Source organism: Balaenoptera borealis (genome assembly GCF_965194805.1).
Source record: "Balaenoptera borealis genome assembly, chromosome: 16".
NCBI classification, from domain to species: domain Eukaryota; kingdom Metazoa; phylum Chordata; class Mammalia; order Artiodactyla; family Balaenopteridae; genus Balaenoptera; species Balaenoptera borealis.
In genome coordinates, this window is record NC_138872.1 from 40,943,500 (window position 1) to 40,960,917 (window position 17,418).

At 37.3% G+C, this 17,418-nt stretch overlaps 1 protein-coding gene across 2 annotated transcripts in view; it reads right to left on the reverse strand.

Moving 5' to 3' along the window:
- SEL1L2 (SEL1L2 adaptor subunit of SYVN1 ubiquitin ligase) overlaps positions 1-17,418 on the reverse strand; it is a 123,581-nt gene that overhangs the window by 30,365 nt on the left and 75,798 nt on the right. For both annotated transcript variants that reach the window (XM_082359076.1, XM_082359075.1), the window contains 6 exons: positions 9,869-9,922; positions 9,395-9,454; positions 9,228-9,309; positions 7,857-8,011; positions 7,163-7,219; positions 237-305 (listed from right to left, as the gene is read on the reverse strand). In XM_082359076.1, coding sequence (XP_082215202.1) covers positions 237-305; positions 7,163-7,219; positions 7,857-8,011; positions 9,228-9,309; positions 9,395-9,454; positions 9,869-9,922 — 477 coding nt within the window. The remainder of the gene's footprint in view (positions 1-236; positions 306-7,162; positions 7,220-7,856; positions 8,012-9,227; positions 9,310-9,394; positions 9,455-9,868; positions 9,923-17,418) is intronic.

Below are 17,418 nucleotides of genomic sequence, written 5' to 3' on the forward strand. Positions count from 1 at the left end.
CTGGGCCACATTCACTTTCAAGACGGCTTTTGGTGCCCTGGATAAAGACCACAACTGTATGGGGCTTCTTCCCAAACTGTCACCTCAAGAATGCTACCCTCAGTTTGTGGTTGAATGCCCCGCTTAGCTGCTGCCATGAAAGAGGTGTGCAGCCCTGTCACCCTACACTGGGTTCAATTAGCTGGTACTCTTAGGTTTTAAGAAATGAAAAATGTTGGTCAGGATGAAGCTTGTACCTTTCCTATAAATGCCATGGCATTTGCACTCCCAGCTTTTGCTGCCTTTAAGAAGTAGTATAATGCTTTCTGGAGAGAAAAGGAACAACATTATTGACAGTCATGAACATATCATACAACACAGCTTTTGAACTAAATGTTATTTCATTCAACATGCATTAAAAACTATCTATGAAATGCCCACTTTGTTTAAAGCACTACTCCAAGTGCTATTTCAATCACAAACCTGAAGAGTGGGAGATGATAAATATATATATTTCATATATATAATTTTAGAATGTTAGGGCTTGTTTCTCACATTTGGAAAGGCATGATAGGCATGTGGCTTTGTGGAGGACAGATAAATCCCAGCTGCAGAACTAAATACTCCATTATTTTAAAAAAGTACACTTGTATGTTGTCAGTATGTACTTATTGCATAAGACAGTTTGTGTAATTGGCAGAATTGGATATACAGCATCCTAATGTTTATGAGGCAGAGGGAGTAAGACTAGACACAGCTGGCTGCCTGCTGAGCCAGGCCTTTCTGCAGAGGTGAACTTCAGACCAATTCTTTCTAAATCAAACTGAAGGGGCCCAGCAAAACCTCTGATTCTCTCTGGGTCATAACATTAAATGAAACGCTCAGTCTAGAACGCATGGGAGCTGACCTGTCTCTTGCTGCCTCATTCCTTAGGCCTCATCCAGACCTTCCATCAGTTCTCCTCAGAGACCACATGGAGAAATAAAAGAAATAAGCCCCAGGAATGAGAAATGAAGACACTCTCCAAAGTGTCTTATTAGGACACAACTCTTCTCGCTTTAAAAAGCCTTGACTAGATTGATGTGCAAGGATCCACTCCTTCCCAAAGAGAAGAGAATGTTTAAGGAAGAAATGCAGGTAGTTCTTTTATACGTAAATTTACTCTAGAAATATCGCCAACTTATTTGAGAACCACACACTTGTTACTAAAGTCGGTCTGCCTTGTGGACATAAAGTAAATACAAACGCTACCATCCTGGACCTCATCACATCATGCATCCACTCATCCATCCACTTCTTCTATTCTTCACTTATCCTTTCAAGAACTTGGTTGAAACCTGCCATACATATGGTAGTATGGCAGGTATTATAGGTGATTCATAGATGAACAAAAAACCCTATCCCTACATTTGCTCCCTAACAATACTGTTGAGAAAAAGGAGTAGATGCAAATAGCAGTAAGACAATAAGTGATAGGTGAGATAAAAGGAACACTGAAAAGAATTAGACGGGTTTAGAATAATAGAAATTGTATGCAGCTCTATGTTAAGTGTTTTACAAGCTTTTTCTTACTCAGTCTTCACAACAGCACTGTAAGGAAGGTATTATTAATATCTGTGCCTATTTAGTGACACTCAGATTCATGCAGTTGGTACTGGCAACCCGCCAGCAGCCTGAATCCAATTCCTATGTCCTTGGCACTCTGCCTTCATGGTTTAAAGAAGGAGGGCTTAAATGATAAAGGTCATACAAAAGATAAATGATTCACCGTGCAGAAGGCATCATAGGCTGAGGGAATAACATGAGCAAAGAATGGAGATGGGAGTGTCCAAGGTGTGTCCAGGAAATAGTAGTTACTTCGGTCCAGCTGAAGTAGAACATCCAAAAGCTAGGACTTGCAAAAATGTGATGGGGCCATATTATAAACAGTCTTGAATACCAGGTTAAGGACTTTCATTTTATTTGGTAAAAAATAGAAGCCATTGGAGATTTATGAGCATGAAGTAGTCTTGAAACAAATGCTGTCTAAAATGTCTGGAATAACGTAGGTGTCAGTTGGATAGGAGAAAATTGTAGCAATGTATGATTTACCAATCACATATTGGTAAATAAATCAAAGGTATGACCAAACGTATGATTTACCAATCACATTTATCAGAACACATCGATATAAGAAATAATCGTATTTCTTATGAATATCTCTACTGAGCCAAGACCCAAATATATCCGTCGGTAACTATAATTTGTGCAAGTCATAGTATCTCCAGGCTTTGGCTTCCTCATTCATATTCTCTTCCTCTGTGCTTTTGGGCACCCTGTCCTTCCCTATCATGGCATGCATCCATTGACCTGTCTGCTTAATTTTTTGTCTCCCCCAGTGTTGAATTCTCTGTATCTTAGCACAGTGTCTACTGTATGTTAGGCACTCAGAAAATATTTCTGGAATGAAAGAATAAGTGAGTGAACGAAAAGATAAATTTGTCAATCTCTAAAACAAGGGGACTGGATTTTAATTTTTATGGTCCCTTCCAGCTCTAGTATTATGATTCTATGAAATCATTTTCAAAGTCCAGTTTCAGAATTTGGGCTCAAATATTTGGCAATAGAGAGCTCTGGGGAAAAAGTTACATTCTGGGAAACTAGATTTGAACTGTTAAAAGAGAATTGTCTATTCCCTAGAAGAAAATAAGAATCCTGGAGTTTTCCCCATCCTTCAATATAATGATCTTGGAAAGACCAAAGGAATTGAGGCTCTCTCTCATTTCCCCTTCCTCTTTCCTGGCTTACTTGACATCTCAGCTCTCTTTTCTTTATCTTTACGTTAACCTGCCTTTAATGCTATTATTTCAATTGCATAAACATTTATTAAACACTATGTGAAAGAACCATGCAAGCTACTTTGATGGCTATACATGGGCAAACCTGAGTTCTTGCTCTCAAAGAGTCAAGTATCCATCCATCCATCCATCCATCCATCCATCCATCCATCCATTCATCTATCCATCTGCTATGGTCTGCATATTTGTGTTTCCCCCAAATTTATATGTTGAAAATCTAATGCCCAAGGTGATGGTATTAGGAAGTGGGGTCTTTAAGAGGTGACTGGCAGAGCCCTCATGAATGGGATTAGTGCCCTTGAAAGAGGCCCCAGAGAGCTAGCCTTCTCCTTCTGTTATGTGAGGATACAAGGAGAAGCCTGCATTGCAAGAGGGCCCTCACCCAATCATGCTGGTACCCTGACCTCAGACTTGCAGCCTCCAAAACAGTGAGAAATAAACTTTCATTGTTTATAAGACACCCAGTCTGTGGTATTTTTGTTATAACAGCTCAAACAGACTAAGACACGATCCATCCATCCATCCATCCATTCTTCAAATATTTGCTGAGCACCCACCATCATATTTTACTGATTCTAAGATGTACAGCCCCCGACTCGTCTCCCATTTTAATCAGGACATTTCTTACTATCAATGGCATCATATAATTTATATTGGCAGTGTTTTCTCTTTCTCAGTAGAACATAATGTATCTTATAATTGATGGTGTCTTAGATAGGATGAAATATAATATGTCTCAGGCATTACGCTAAGTGAAGTTTCATTATTTGAATGCACATCTCTTTTTTAAAAAAAAAATGGACATGATTTTTTGTTGGTTCTAAGAAAGTCCCTAGTTTAATCAGTTTGTAACATTTCCTCTAGAATGAAATGCCAAGAAAATGTATTGTTCTAAAAACATTTGTGAAACTTCTTTTATCACAGGTTCTGTAAGTCACTCTTAAAGGGGATAGTATTAGCTCTGTTCTTTTTAATACGTGGCAGGGTGGACAAAGCAGTTGCCTTTACATATTTGATATTATTCCTCCACTAGGTTTAATTTAATTATGCCTTATCCACTTTAATAATATGCACCAGAACACCCAGCTTTCCTAATCCAATTCATTCTGAGCCTGTATATATTTAGAAATGCAAATGACATTAAAATGTATGTGTACAAATTCAAGACAATGTAATCAAGAATTGCATATACAATACTTTTCAATAATTAAGAATTTGGTAGTGGGGAGGGGAAGGTGAAAATGTTGCCTGTGGTGACAACTCATAAGAGAAATTAATTCAATCAAACAATGAGGAGGGGGAAAAAGGCAAGCTAGTCATTTCCAGGTATTCTGATGTTTAATTTGCTGGGCAGTACTGGGCATCACTTATATTTATAAAGAGCCTTACACTACTAATTTTCTTTGGTGGACTAAAACATTAGCATACTGATTCAAGTGGTGGTTCTTAGGCTGGGGAAAAATGTCTAATTCTTAGGATGCTGTCATTCATTCATTCACTCATTTACTCATTTATTCAGTAAATACTTACTAAGTACCTAATATGTACAAGGTACTAATCTGAGTACAGGACACACAGTAGTGAGTAAGATAGATAAGAATTTACATTCCATTGTGGGGAGACAGCAAACAAGTCAAGATCAGTATAGTACAAGGAGTGAGAGGGGCTAGAGAAAAATAAACACAGCATGATAGGATAAGTGATAAAAAAGTAGAGTTGATCAAGAAAGCCCTCTCTGAGGCAGTAAGACTTGAAGGATGAGAATCTAGACATGGGAAGAGCTGCAGCAACAGCCTTTCAGAAATTGGCTTTATCCTTTTACCTTCCCTCTCCCTTCTGCATCTCCCATGCTCTTCCAAGTTGATTTTGATGCAGCTAAGCTGTGGCAAGTTGCAAAAATGGCCACAATACTTTGCAGTTCTGCCTATTAAAAGGAGAAATTCTTTTTCCTACTCCTTCAATGCTGGCAGGCCTCATGATTTTCTTTGGCCAAAAGAATATGGCAGAAGTGATTTCAGCAGTTCCAACCCTAGGCCTCAAGAGACTTTTGCTATTGTATTTGTAGAACCTTTGATTGCCATGTGAAATGCTTGGGCCAGCTGGCTGGAGGATGAGAGCATGAAGAGAGACACAGTCATCTTAGCTGTCACAGATGAGGCCATCATAAATGGGCCAGACCTGGCCAAAACTCTAGCTAACTATACATGTGTGAGTAAGTCCAGCCAAGATTAGTTAAGCCTGGCCCAGACCAGAAGAATTACTCAGCTGAGCCCAGCCACAACTACTGACCTGCCAAAATCATGAATTAAATAAATGGTTGTTGTTTTAAGCCACCTAACTTTGGGAATGGGGTTTATGATGGCAGCCTAAGCTAACTGATATATAAGCCAATCAGTCTTGATACCTTGACTGGAGTCCTCCATGCAAGTTCAGATTTATTAGACTGAAGAAAGCAGGGAGGACCAGCTTGTGCTTGCCCAACTACTGGGATGGTTCTGGAATTAAACCAGCCTTTTTAGATGTCTGGATGGGAAGATTGCGGCCCAACATACCATCAGAGAATTTGGAGAAACCTGAGTGATTCTATCATTCCTTCTTCTTGCTTTACGAATGAGGAAACTAGATTTCAATGGCTGTGTTTTTTTAATTTGTGTTTTGTTTTTGCCCAGGTCAAGAGTAAGCAAGGTTTAATGAAAAGAGCACAGGCTTTGAATGTGGAAATCCTGAGTTCAAATTTTACTTCTTAACAATCTTACTACCTAGCTGTGAGATTTGAAACAATTTACTTCATCTCTCCAGCCTCAGCTTCTCATCTGTAAAACAGAGATAATGAATGTGAATGAGCCCACAGTAGAGCCTGACTGGGCTCCTGGGTGATACCCAACTGCCTAGCTGTTGCCACTATAGCACCAGACTCTTCTATTGCCAGCCTTGGGATTGCACCTCATTCTCACCTAGAGGCAGCTACAGCTCCCATCTGGTGTTCATGGTGGCTAGAGCTGACTGGAAGTATGGGGTTGGCCATAAAATTCGTTCGGGTTTCGCCGTACCATCATATGGAAAAACTCGAGTGAACTTTTTGGCCAGCCCAATGCTTAGCTTTGTGGGATCTTATGTACTCTGCAAAGCTTAGTGGGCATTCCGTATAGGCATGGTTTGGGCACCTTCACAATCAAATTTTGTCTTTATGGAAAATGGGGAATTCTTCTCAGTTATGCATCTTATAGTTAAGAGGAGAAACTCATTGCAGGCTGAAATCTGATGTTGGAATAATGTGAATCCAGAACTTCTCATCTAAGAAGCTAAAACCTTAGTTATTATGAAGATTTTAAAAAATCTGAAGACCTTCAGTTGAGCTGTCTTGGGATGCCTATGCTTATTTCAATTGCTACCTAATTTATCACATTTTATAAAATTAACTTTGACATTTACCTAATGAGTATAGTACCTCATATAAAACACAAGCTATAGTACCAAACGTACATTCATAAAATAAAATATAAAGTGAAACAGAAAGTAATAACAGATCAGTCTTTTATGTAACTGCCATACAAAGTAGTTATTTCTATTGCTTAGCCATTGGGACTATGTTGAAATAGAGTATGTGTTCCTTTGAGACAGTGAGCACATGGCTTGTATAAAATGACAAGGGCTGCAAAATCATCTTTTAAAAGAATCCCAGTTAGTTCCCCAGATCTGTGGGGATCTAGGGCCTTGAAACCACAATCAGGATTAAGAGAAGATCTCATCCAACGTCTTCGGCATCTTACTGAGGAAGATCCTGTGTAGGTCAAGTTTATTTGCTTTTTTCTCCACCATAAATGTGAATTGTTAATTAATCTTCTAACCTCACTGGGATCAGGTAAGATGAAGCAAAAAGTGATTGAAAGGAGCTTTGCAAATGTATAAAGATGATTAATAATATACCTAATTATATCGGAAGCAGTCTGTCCTCTAATCTAGCCAAGTGGGGTTGAGGCGTTAACTCCCAGATAGACTTTCCACAGCTGGCCTTTGGGAATGGGTGTATCCTCCTCACCTAACCTCAGTTCAACAGTGAGTTTGGGTGGGAAGAGAGAGGGTTCAGTGGGACCATGGAAACTCCCCAGCCCCAGCTACTCCTTCACAGGCCTCTACCACTTTGTACTTGGAGGCAGGTAGGAAAAGTGCTTTCTCTAGTGAACTTTGTTCTTCCTCAAAAACTGGGAAGCAGATCTGACCAAGGAAGCAGCAGCGGGTTTTCCCCAGCAACTCTTCCACCCACCCTCTCCCCTTTCATGGCCCCGCCAACCTCCCTCACCATTATCCTTCCCATCCCACGTGACTGAAGCTTGAGATTGACTTACATAGTAATCCTGATCTAGACCTTTCCTCCCAATTAGATGTAACTGTCCAAGAGATACCTAGAAATGATGAGTTTTGACAATTATTTTAGCAGTAATATTCATTTCAATAAAGAAAAGAAAAAAATTAATTGATGATTTTAATGCAGTATATTGATCCAGTTTGCTACAATTGGCATGTCTTAAAAAAGAAGCAGGAAACTGTTCCCAATTCTGTGTTTTATTGGGTAAATGGTTGATGTTGGTCATATGGCTTCCTCGAGGCCAGAAAGCTGGCCTGGTAATGTACAGCAACACCCGGGCACGCAAACCTAGTGGTCTTAACTCTTGGTTCTCAAAGGTCACACAAATGCTGTCCTATTTCCATTCCCATTTCCAAAGACAGGGTATTTCTGGATCCTGGTAAGAGTTCATTCATATTAAAACCAACATTGGATGGTACTTTTTTTCTATAATTACCATCTAATTTTTTTAGGAGTAAATGCAAAAAACAATGCCATTACTATTGCAACTGGCTCTCCCATAGGCTATAAGGAACTGAAAGATACAGACAAAAAAGGAGTAGAACAAAGAGGAGGGGGTTCTCTTCCCTTTCCCATTCAGGATGGGGCATTGTTAACCCTTCTAGGACTCAGAGAGAACCAAGCCCTTTGTAATTTGCATGTTCTAAAAATTCAAGCTCATCTGTATACATTACTTGTATCTGAACATCTCCTCTTTCAGCCAAAAATTTATAGTATTGGTATATGTCCCAGTCCAAAATCTCACTGTTGGAACTCAGATTTTCAGGTCTTTCAGTTAATCTCACTTTTTCCACTGGAACACCTTCACTTTTTTCCAATTTGTCAGCAACTGTGAATAGAAACAAGCCAGAGAGTAGCCAGAATACACAGACTGTAAGAGACAACAGTCAGCTTACAGAAAAAACTATTAGGCCTATTCTCTTTAAATTGTGCAGAGATCTGGTCTACTAACAGAAAAGAAATATCCTTAGGAGATAGAAATTTGCTAATTTTGCTTATTTGGTTCTGAGAAAAGTACAATACACTACTTATTTTTTGCAGCCTATACAAATATTTTATCAATATATGTAAGACCCTAGCCAAGCAGGCTCAGGAAAGAAGACAGATTTCAGAAGAAGGCAACCAACCCCTTCTATCACTGACTTTTACTGGGTATATTGAAACTACAATACAAGAGTAAGAACCGCTTCTTAATTATTTCCTATGGATAGTCTGAAAATAAATTTTAAATATGGTTGAGTAAACCTAACAAAATACGCAATTTGAAATATATCTGGTAATTCCAGTTTCATTAAGCATACAAAAACATCTTGATATATATAACATCTTTAATTCAAAAGTAATTTTTTTTCTTCCTTTTCTCAGATCCTGATAATGTCAAAGATGTAAATTCAGATGTTATTCTGATCATAGAAATTAACCATGGACTTTACCCTATTCACTTCTTGGAAGACTTTTACTTAAAACTCTATTATGTAGTCTGGTTCAGTGATATTGCATGAGGAAATATTACATACAACTTTGAAAATGATTCTAGGAATATATATTAACCTCGTGCTCTGTTTTTCTATAGACAAAGGATAGGGTAATAGAATAATGGTTACTTGAATTGTTCTCAAGTGCAACAACAGAGATTGCCAAGGTATAGAGATTGCCAAGGTATGTACCTTACATCCATTTCTTCAGGAATTTTTAACAAGTCATCCCATATTCTAAATGTTAGAATTACAGAAACTGCTTAATATTTATTGATGTTATATTTAAATTCTCAGTTTAAGGAAAGAAGATCACAAGATCAAGTAAAATAGAATTGTTTGGAGACATGAACTAACAAAAATAAAAGATAAGTACAATCATTTAAAACTTTTGGAAAAGTAACTATTAAGAAATCAGAAACTCTACATTGTATTAAAAGAATTGTATTATAACCGATGTTAAAGCACAGTCTTTAAATACTTTCATAAATATTTCAACTAGTATTGATTTGTTTTTTTAATTGCTTGGCAAGTCTCTTTATCTTAAAATAAATTATGTGGATTACTCACTATAATCTGCCACTTTCTTGTAATGACTTAGGGCAACTTCGCAATTCTGTAGAACACTGATTCCTGACAAATATCTGTACCCCTAAAACACATATAAATTCTTAATATTTTGACAATGCTATATTTATAACACACCTATTTGGGCCCAAGAATATTTAATTACAAACCAAAATCATCTGGGATATCATGCTTCCTCCAGCACTTCCAAAGGTGTAATATATCAGTGCCTAAAGTTTAAAAAAAGGTTATTCGACATTTAAATTTGAAACTCAAACCCAATCATTGCCTTTTTATTCCTAACCTTGAACTACTCCAAAGTAAATTACAAATTTCATTCTCTTCCTCTGTAAAGATGGCTGCCATTCACTGGGGGCTTATTGAGCTCTGGAGTCTGTGAAAAGGGGGTTGTACATGATATTTCATTTAAAAATCACAAAACCCCTATGGAGTAGATATTATCTGAAAGTTGATAATATGGAACATTAAGAAACGAATGGCATTAGGACCCTAAACTTCTCTAACTATTGAGCTGTGCTCTTAACCACCACACTAGAGTGAGCCCTTCACTTAAAGAGTAGACCCTCTATTCAGTGTCCCTTTAAAAAATCATTTTTGTTCCAGAAAAAATAGAATGACCTTACCTTAGCTTGATTGTATTCCATTCCTATTCCACAAGAAGACAAAAATCCTAATGCCTAAAGCCCAAAAGAAAAAGAAAAACTCAATAAATCCATTTATTTTACAGCTATTCTTACCTACATTAGTAAGGGGTATTTTAAATGTCTGCTCTATAATTATTTGTATTGTTAACTTATTTCTTATACCATAGCAAATTGCCTTATTACACTTTTGCTAAGGCTGCAAGAAAAATTTGGAAAAGGTCACAATAGTGGAAGTTTTGTATAATATATGTGAAAATAAGCTAATACTGAATTTTAGAATAATTATAGTAATAAAATAGTATAAACCAATGCTCTCTATGTGCTTACCTTTCTCGGCAATGAAAAGACTTTATTCTCCAATACTTTTAAATTTTAATTTGAATACTTTTTTACATATTTTAAAAATAAAATGTGATGGATATAAAAAGTTCAAACAGGAAGAACTATATTGAATAAAAAGTGAAAGTCTGAACACAGAGCAAGATGGTGGAATAGGAAGCCCCAAGCCTTGTTTCTCCAATGTAGCCAAAATATACAGTCCAAAAAGCCTTTATGAGAACTTCAGAAACCAGTTAAGAAATCGTAGTTACCCAGTCAAACTCACAGCAAAGAACAGGCCATTAAAGTAGGTTAGAAAAGCCATTATTTAATCTGCAATCTTATTGCAGGTTATTAAGGTTATTTAATCTGCAATCACTCCTCCCCCAGGCCAGCACAGCTTGGTGTGATCAGGAGAAAAAGTCCAATTTGGAGCTTCTCCCTTGGGAGGGAAAGAGGAGAGTGGAACTTAGGTCCAGTATTCCAGCTTTTGGTGGGATTGCCTGAGGGACTGATTTCTGTCTTGCCTGATACAGAGTGCTAATGGGGAACCAGCATACTTTGGATTCCCCAGGGGGCTGCTGAGAACAAAAGAGCTCATCGGATTGTTGCAGCAACAGAGAACTTGTAGCATACTGCAGATGGCAGCCAGCACAACTCCGCACAATCAGGAGAAACAACCCACCTCATGGCTTCTCCCTTGGGAAGAAAAGAGGAAAACAGAGTGGGAATTCTGACTTTTGAAGAGGGGCTGATTGAAGATTTGGCTTTCATCTCATCTGATTTGGAGCACTGACAGAACTGGCATGCTTTAGATGCTGGGGGTCTCTAAGCAAAAAAGAGAGCTTGGAGGCTTGTTGCAACACTAGAGAGCCTGCAGTACCACAGAAGGCAGTACCACCAGAGAGAGCAAGTGATTACAACCTCCTGAAAAAGAAACCTCTGTAACTGGGGAATTACAAACACAAATCCAGAGAAGACACATTCCCAGAAAATATTTGAGAGACCCCCAGAATCTCTAGCTGTGTTTATTGGTGAAGGTCTTCCTCTGTATAAATCTAGTCCATAAAGACTGGGAAAGGTGGCTGTTTCCCCAAATGCATAAATCACAGCAAAAAATAACAAGGCAGATAAAGAAACAAGGAAATATGGCCCAACCAAAGGAATAAAATAAATCTTTAAAAATTACCCTAAAGAAATGGAGATTTACAAATTACCAGACAAATAATTCAAAACAATCATCTTAAGCTCAAAATGCTACAAGAGAACACATAAAAACAACTAAATAAAATCAGGAAAATGATGCATGAACAACATGAGAATACCAACAAAGAGATAGAAACTATTAAAAAAAAATCTTACAGAAATTCTGGAGCTGAATACAATAATAGAATTGAAAATTTCACTAGAGACGTTCAACAACAGACTTAATCAAGCAGAAGAAAGAATCAGTGAACTTGAACACAAGTCATTTGAAATTATTGAGTTGGAGGAACAAAAAAAAAAAAAGGAATTTAAAAAAGTGAAGAAAGCCTAAGGGACTTGAGGGACACAAAAAAACTGAACATTATACACATTATGGGAGCCACAGAAGAGTGAGAGAAAAAGGGGCAAAGAGCTTATTTTAAGAAAATTTGGCTGAAAAATTCCCAAACCTGAGAAAGGAAATGGGCATCTAAATTCAAGTTCAAAGAACTCCAAGTAGGATGGACTCAAAGAGGCCAACACAAAGACACATTATAATCAAAAGTCAAAGACATAGAACACCAGATGCAGCAAGAGAAAGGAGACTTGTCATGTACAAGGATGTTTCCATAAGATTATGAGCAGATATCTCAGCAGAAACATTACAGGCCAGAAGGGAGTGAAATGATATATTCAAAATGCTGAAAGAAAAAGCTGTCAACCAAGAATACTGTATCTGGACAAACTAACCTTCAAAAATGAAGACAAAATATAGAACTTCCCAGATAAGCAAAAGCTGAGGGAGTTCATCAACACTAGAGCTGCCTTACGAGAATTGCTAAAGGGAATCCAAGTTGAAATGAAAGGATGTTAGCTCACAACACAAAAGCATACAAAAATATAAAGCTCTCTGGTAATAATAAATACATAGACAAACAAAGAATTATGTAATACCGTAATGGTGGTGGATAAGTCACTTTTAATTCTGGTAGAGAATTTAGAAGATAAAAGCATAAAAGAAGATAACTGTAACTAAAAAACTATGTTAATGGATACAAAATATAAAAAGATGTGATTTGTGTCACTAATAACATAAAGTGGGAGGAGGGCAGAGTCTATGTGATTGAAGTTAAGTTGATATCAATTTAAAATAGATTGTCATAACTATAAGATGTTTTATGTAATCTCCAGGGTAACTACAAGGAAAATACCTACAGAAGATGTACACAAAAAATGAGAAGGAAATCAAAGCATGCCATTACAAAAAAATAAATGAAAGACAAAGGAAGGCATCAAGAGAGGAAAAGAAGGACAAAATAATGACAAAACAAACAGAAAACAATGTCCAAAATGGCAATAGTGAGTCTTTCTCTTTAAGTAATTACTCTAAATTGTTATATGGATTAAACTCCCTCAATTAAAAGACATAGAAGGCTCAATGTATAAAAAACAAGATCCAACTTTATACTGTCTACAGAAGACTTACTTTAGATATAAAAACACACATAGGCTGAAAGTGAAAAAAATGGAAAAAGATATTCTATGCAAACTGTAACCAAAAGAGAGGGATGATCACATTTAGAAAAAATAGACTTTAAGTCAAAAACTGTCACAAGAGGCAAAGGACATTATATAATGATAAAAGGGTCAATTCACCAGGAAGATATAACCATTATAAATGTATATGCATCTAACAGCAGAGCACCCAAATATATGAAGCAAACAATGACAGAATTGAAAGGAGAAATAGTGATACAATAACAGTAGGAGATTTTAATTCCCCACTTTCAATAATGGATAGAACAATGAGACAGAAGATTAATAAGGAAATAGAGGAGTTGACCAACACAATGGACTAATTAGACCTAATGGACATATAGCAAACACTCTACTCAACTACAGCTGAATGCATATTCTTCTGAAGAGCACATAGAACATTCTCTAGGATAGATCATATGTCAGGCCACAAGACAAATATTAACAAATTTAAAAAGATTAAAATCATACCGAATAACCTTTGTGACCACAGTGGAATGAAACTAGAAATCAATAGCAAAAAGAAAACTAGAAAATTCACAAATATGTGCAAATTAAGCAACACACTCTTGAATAACAAATGGGTCAAAGAAAAATCACAGGAAAAATTAGAAAATATCTTGAGACAAATGAAAACTAAAAACACCATATCAAACTTAGGCAATGCAGCAAAAGCAGTACTAAGAGGAAGTTTATAGAGATAAAAATCTACTTTAAAAAGATCTCAAATCAACAACCTAACTTTACACCTCAAGGAACTAGAGAAAACAGAACAAATGAAACCCGAAGTTAGTAGAAGGAAGGAAATAATAAAGAATAAAGGAAAAATAAACAAAAAAGAGAATAGAAAAACAGTAGAAAAATCAATGAAACTAAGAGTTAGTTTTTGAAAAGATCAGCAAAATTGACAAATGCTCAGACTAAGAAAAAAAGACCCAAAACAGAAAAATCAGAAATAACAGAGGGGACATTACAACTGATGCCACAGAAATGAAAAAGATCATAAGAGAGCAGTATGAACAAATATACACCCCAAAATTGGATAATCTACAAGAAATGGATATATTTCTAGAAACACACAACTTATGAAGACTGAATCATAAAGAAATAAAATCTAAATAGACCTATAACTAGTAAGGAAGTTAAATCAGTAATCAAAAACCTCCTACAAAGAACAGCCCAGGATCTGATGGCTTCACTGGAGAATTTTATCAAGCATTTAAAGAATAACACCAATCCTTCTCAAATTCTTCCCAAAAACCGAAGAGTAAAGAATACTTTCAAACTCATTTTATGAGGCCACCACTACCCTGATAATAAAGCCAGACAAGTATGCTACAAGAAAAGAAAACAACAGACCAATATCCCTGATGTATATTGATGAAAAAAAACCTCAACAAAGTACTAGCAAACAGAATTCAACAACACATTAAATGGATCGTACACCATGATCAAGTGGGATTTATTCCTAGAATGCAAGGACAGTTCAGCATATAAAATATATCAAAATATATACTGTTGGCCCACTGCATCTGGGGGGTTCTGCATCCACAGATTCAACCAACCACAGAACAAAAATATTTTTAAAAATCCAGAAATTTCCAAAAAGCAAAACTTAAATTTACTGTACACTGGAAACTATTCACATAACATCTACACGGTAAGTAATCTAGAGATGATTTAAAGTATACAGGGGGATGTGTGTAGGTTATAGGCAAATACGACATCATTCTATCAGGTGAGCCAAAGGTTAGTTCGTTTTTTTTCATAAGATGGCTCTAGTAGCACTTAGTTGTCTTTAACTTTATTCAAAACAATTTTGTTAGATTGTATGTGACAGCTGTCATATCAGTGTGCATTTAAAAAAAGACAACAAAATTGGTGAATTTTTGTATAGCCATTTTAATATTGAAAATGGAAGAAATAAAGCAACATTTTTGGCATATTATGCTGTATTACCTCAAGAAAGGTAAAAACGCAACTGAAATGCACAAAAAGATTTGTGCACTGTATGGAGAAGGTGCTGTGACTGATCGAACATGTCAAAATTGGTTTGCGAAGTTTCATGCTGGAGATTTCTCGCTGAATGAGGCTCCACGGTTGGGTAGGCCAGTTGAAGTGGATAGCGATCAAATCAAGGCAATAATTGAGAACAATCAATGTTACACCACGTGGGAGAGAGCTGACATACTGAAAATATCCAAATCAAGTGCTGAAAATCATTTGTACCAGCTTGGTTATGTTCATTGTTTTAATGTTTGGGTTCCACATAATTTAAGTGAAAAAAACATTCTTGACCATAGTTCTGCATGTGATTCTCCACTGAAACGTAATGAAAACGTTCCATTTTTAAAACAAATTGTGACGGGCAATGAAAAGTGGTTACTGTACAATAATGTGGAACGGAAGAGATCGTGGGGCAAGAGAAATGAACCACCAACAGCCACACCAAAGGCCGATCTTCATCCAGAGAAGGTGATCTTGTGTATATGGTGGGATTGGAAGGGAGTCCTCTATTATGAGCTCCTTCCAGAAAACCAAACAATTAATTCTAACAAGTACTGCTCCCAATGAGACCAACTGAAAGCAGCACTCAATGAAAAGCGTCCAGAATTATTCAACAGAAAACACATAATCTTCCATCAGGATAATGCAAGACTGCCTGTTTCTTTGATGACCAGGCAAAAACTGTTACAGCTTGGCTGGGAAGTTCTGATTCATCTGCCGTATTCACCAAACACTGCACCTTCAGATTTCCATTTATTTTGGTCTTTACAAAATTCTCTTAATGGAAAAAATTTCACGTCCCTAGAAGACTGTAAAAGGAACCTGGAACAGTTCTTTGCTCAAAAAGATAAAAAGTTTTGGGGCCCAGTCTCCCAGCCCCTGACTCTCTCCCTTTCCCTCTCTGTCCTTCTCTCCCCCTTTTCCTCTCTTCCATTCTATGGAAGAAGCTTTGTTATAAGCAGCCCTAATAAGAGCTCCACATGGTAAGGAAATGAAGCCTCCTGCCAATGACCAGAGGATAGGATTCTGCCAGCAGCCTTCGTTTGGGTTGCAACTCTTTCCAGAGTCTCCGGCCTACTGGACTACTACATCAGATTTTGTATTCACCACACCTCCACAATCATAGTTTTGGTGCTCCAGCCGGGTGTCAGGCCTGAGCCTCTGAGGTGGGAGAGCCGATTCAGGACATTGGTCCACCAAAGACCTCCCGGCCCCAAGTAATAGCAAACTGTGAAAGCTCTCTCAGAGATCGCCAACTCAATGCTAAGACCCAGCTCCAATCAACGACCAGCAAGCTACAGTGCTGGACACCCCATGCCAAACAACTAGCAAGACAGGAACACAACCCTACCTATTAGCAGAGAGGCTGCCGAAAATCATAATAAGTTCACAGACACCCCAAAACACACCATCAGATGCAGTCCTGCCCACCAGAAAGACAAGATCCAGCCTCATCCACTAGAACACAGGCACCAGTCCCCTCCACCAGGAAGCCTACACAACCCACTGAACTAACCTTACCCACTGGGGACAGACACCAAAAACAACGGAAACTACAAACCTGCAGCCTGAAGAAAGGAGACCTCAAACACAGTAAGTTAAGCAAAATGAGAAGACAGAGAAATATATAGCAGATGAAGGAGCAAGGTAAAAACCCACCAGACCAAACAAATGAAGAGGAAATAGGCAGTCTACTTGAAAAAGAATTCAGAGTAATGATACTAAAAATGACCCAAAATCTTGGAAATAGAATGGAGAAAATACAAGAAACGTTTAACAAGGACATAGAAGAACTGAAGAGCAAACAATGATGAACAACACAATAAATGAAACTAGAAATTCTCTAGAAGGAATCAATAGTGGAATAACTGATGCAGAAGAACAGATAAGTGACCTGGAAGATAAAAAACTGGAAATAACTACCACAGAGCAGAATAAAGAAAAAGAATGAAAAGAATTGAGGACAGTCTCAGAGACCTCTGGGAAAATATTAAACACACCAACATTCGAATTATAGGGGTCCCAGAAGAAGAAGAGAAAAAGAAAGGGACTGAGAAAATATTTGAAGAGATTATAGTTGAAAACTTCCCTAATATGGAAAAGGAAATAGTCAATCAAGTCCAGGAAGCACAGAGAGTCCCATACAGGATAAATCCAAGGAGAAACATGCCAAGACACATATGAATCGAACTATCAAAAATTAAATACAAAGCAAAAATATTAAAAGCAGCAAGGGAAAAGCAACAAATAACATACAAGGGAATCCCCATAAGGTTAACAGCTGATCTTTCAGCAGAAACTCTGCAAGCCAGAAGGGAGTAGCAGGACATATTTAAAGTGATGAAAGGGAAAAAAACTACAACCAAGATTACTCTACCCAGCAAGGATCTCATTCAGATTCACCAGAGAAATTAAAACCTTTACAGACAAGCAAAAGCTAAGAGAATTCAGCACCACCAAACCAGCTTTACAACAAATGCTAA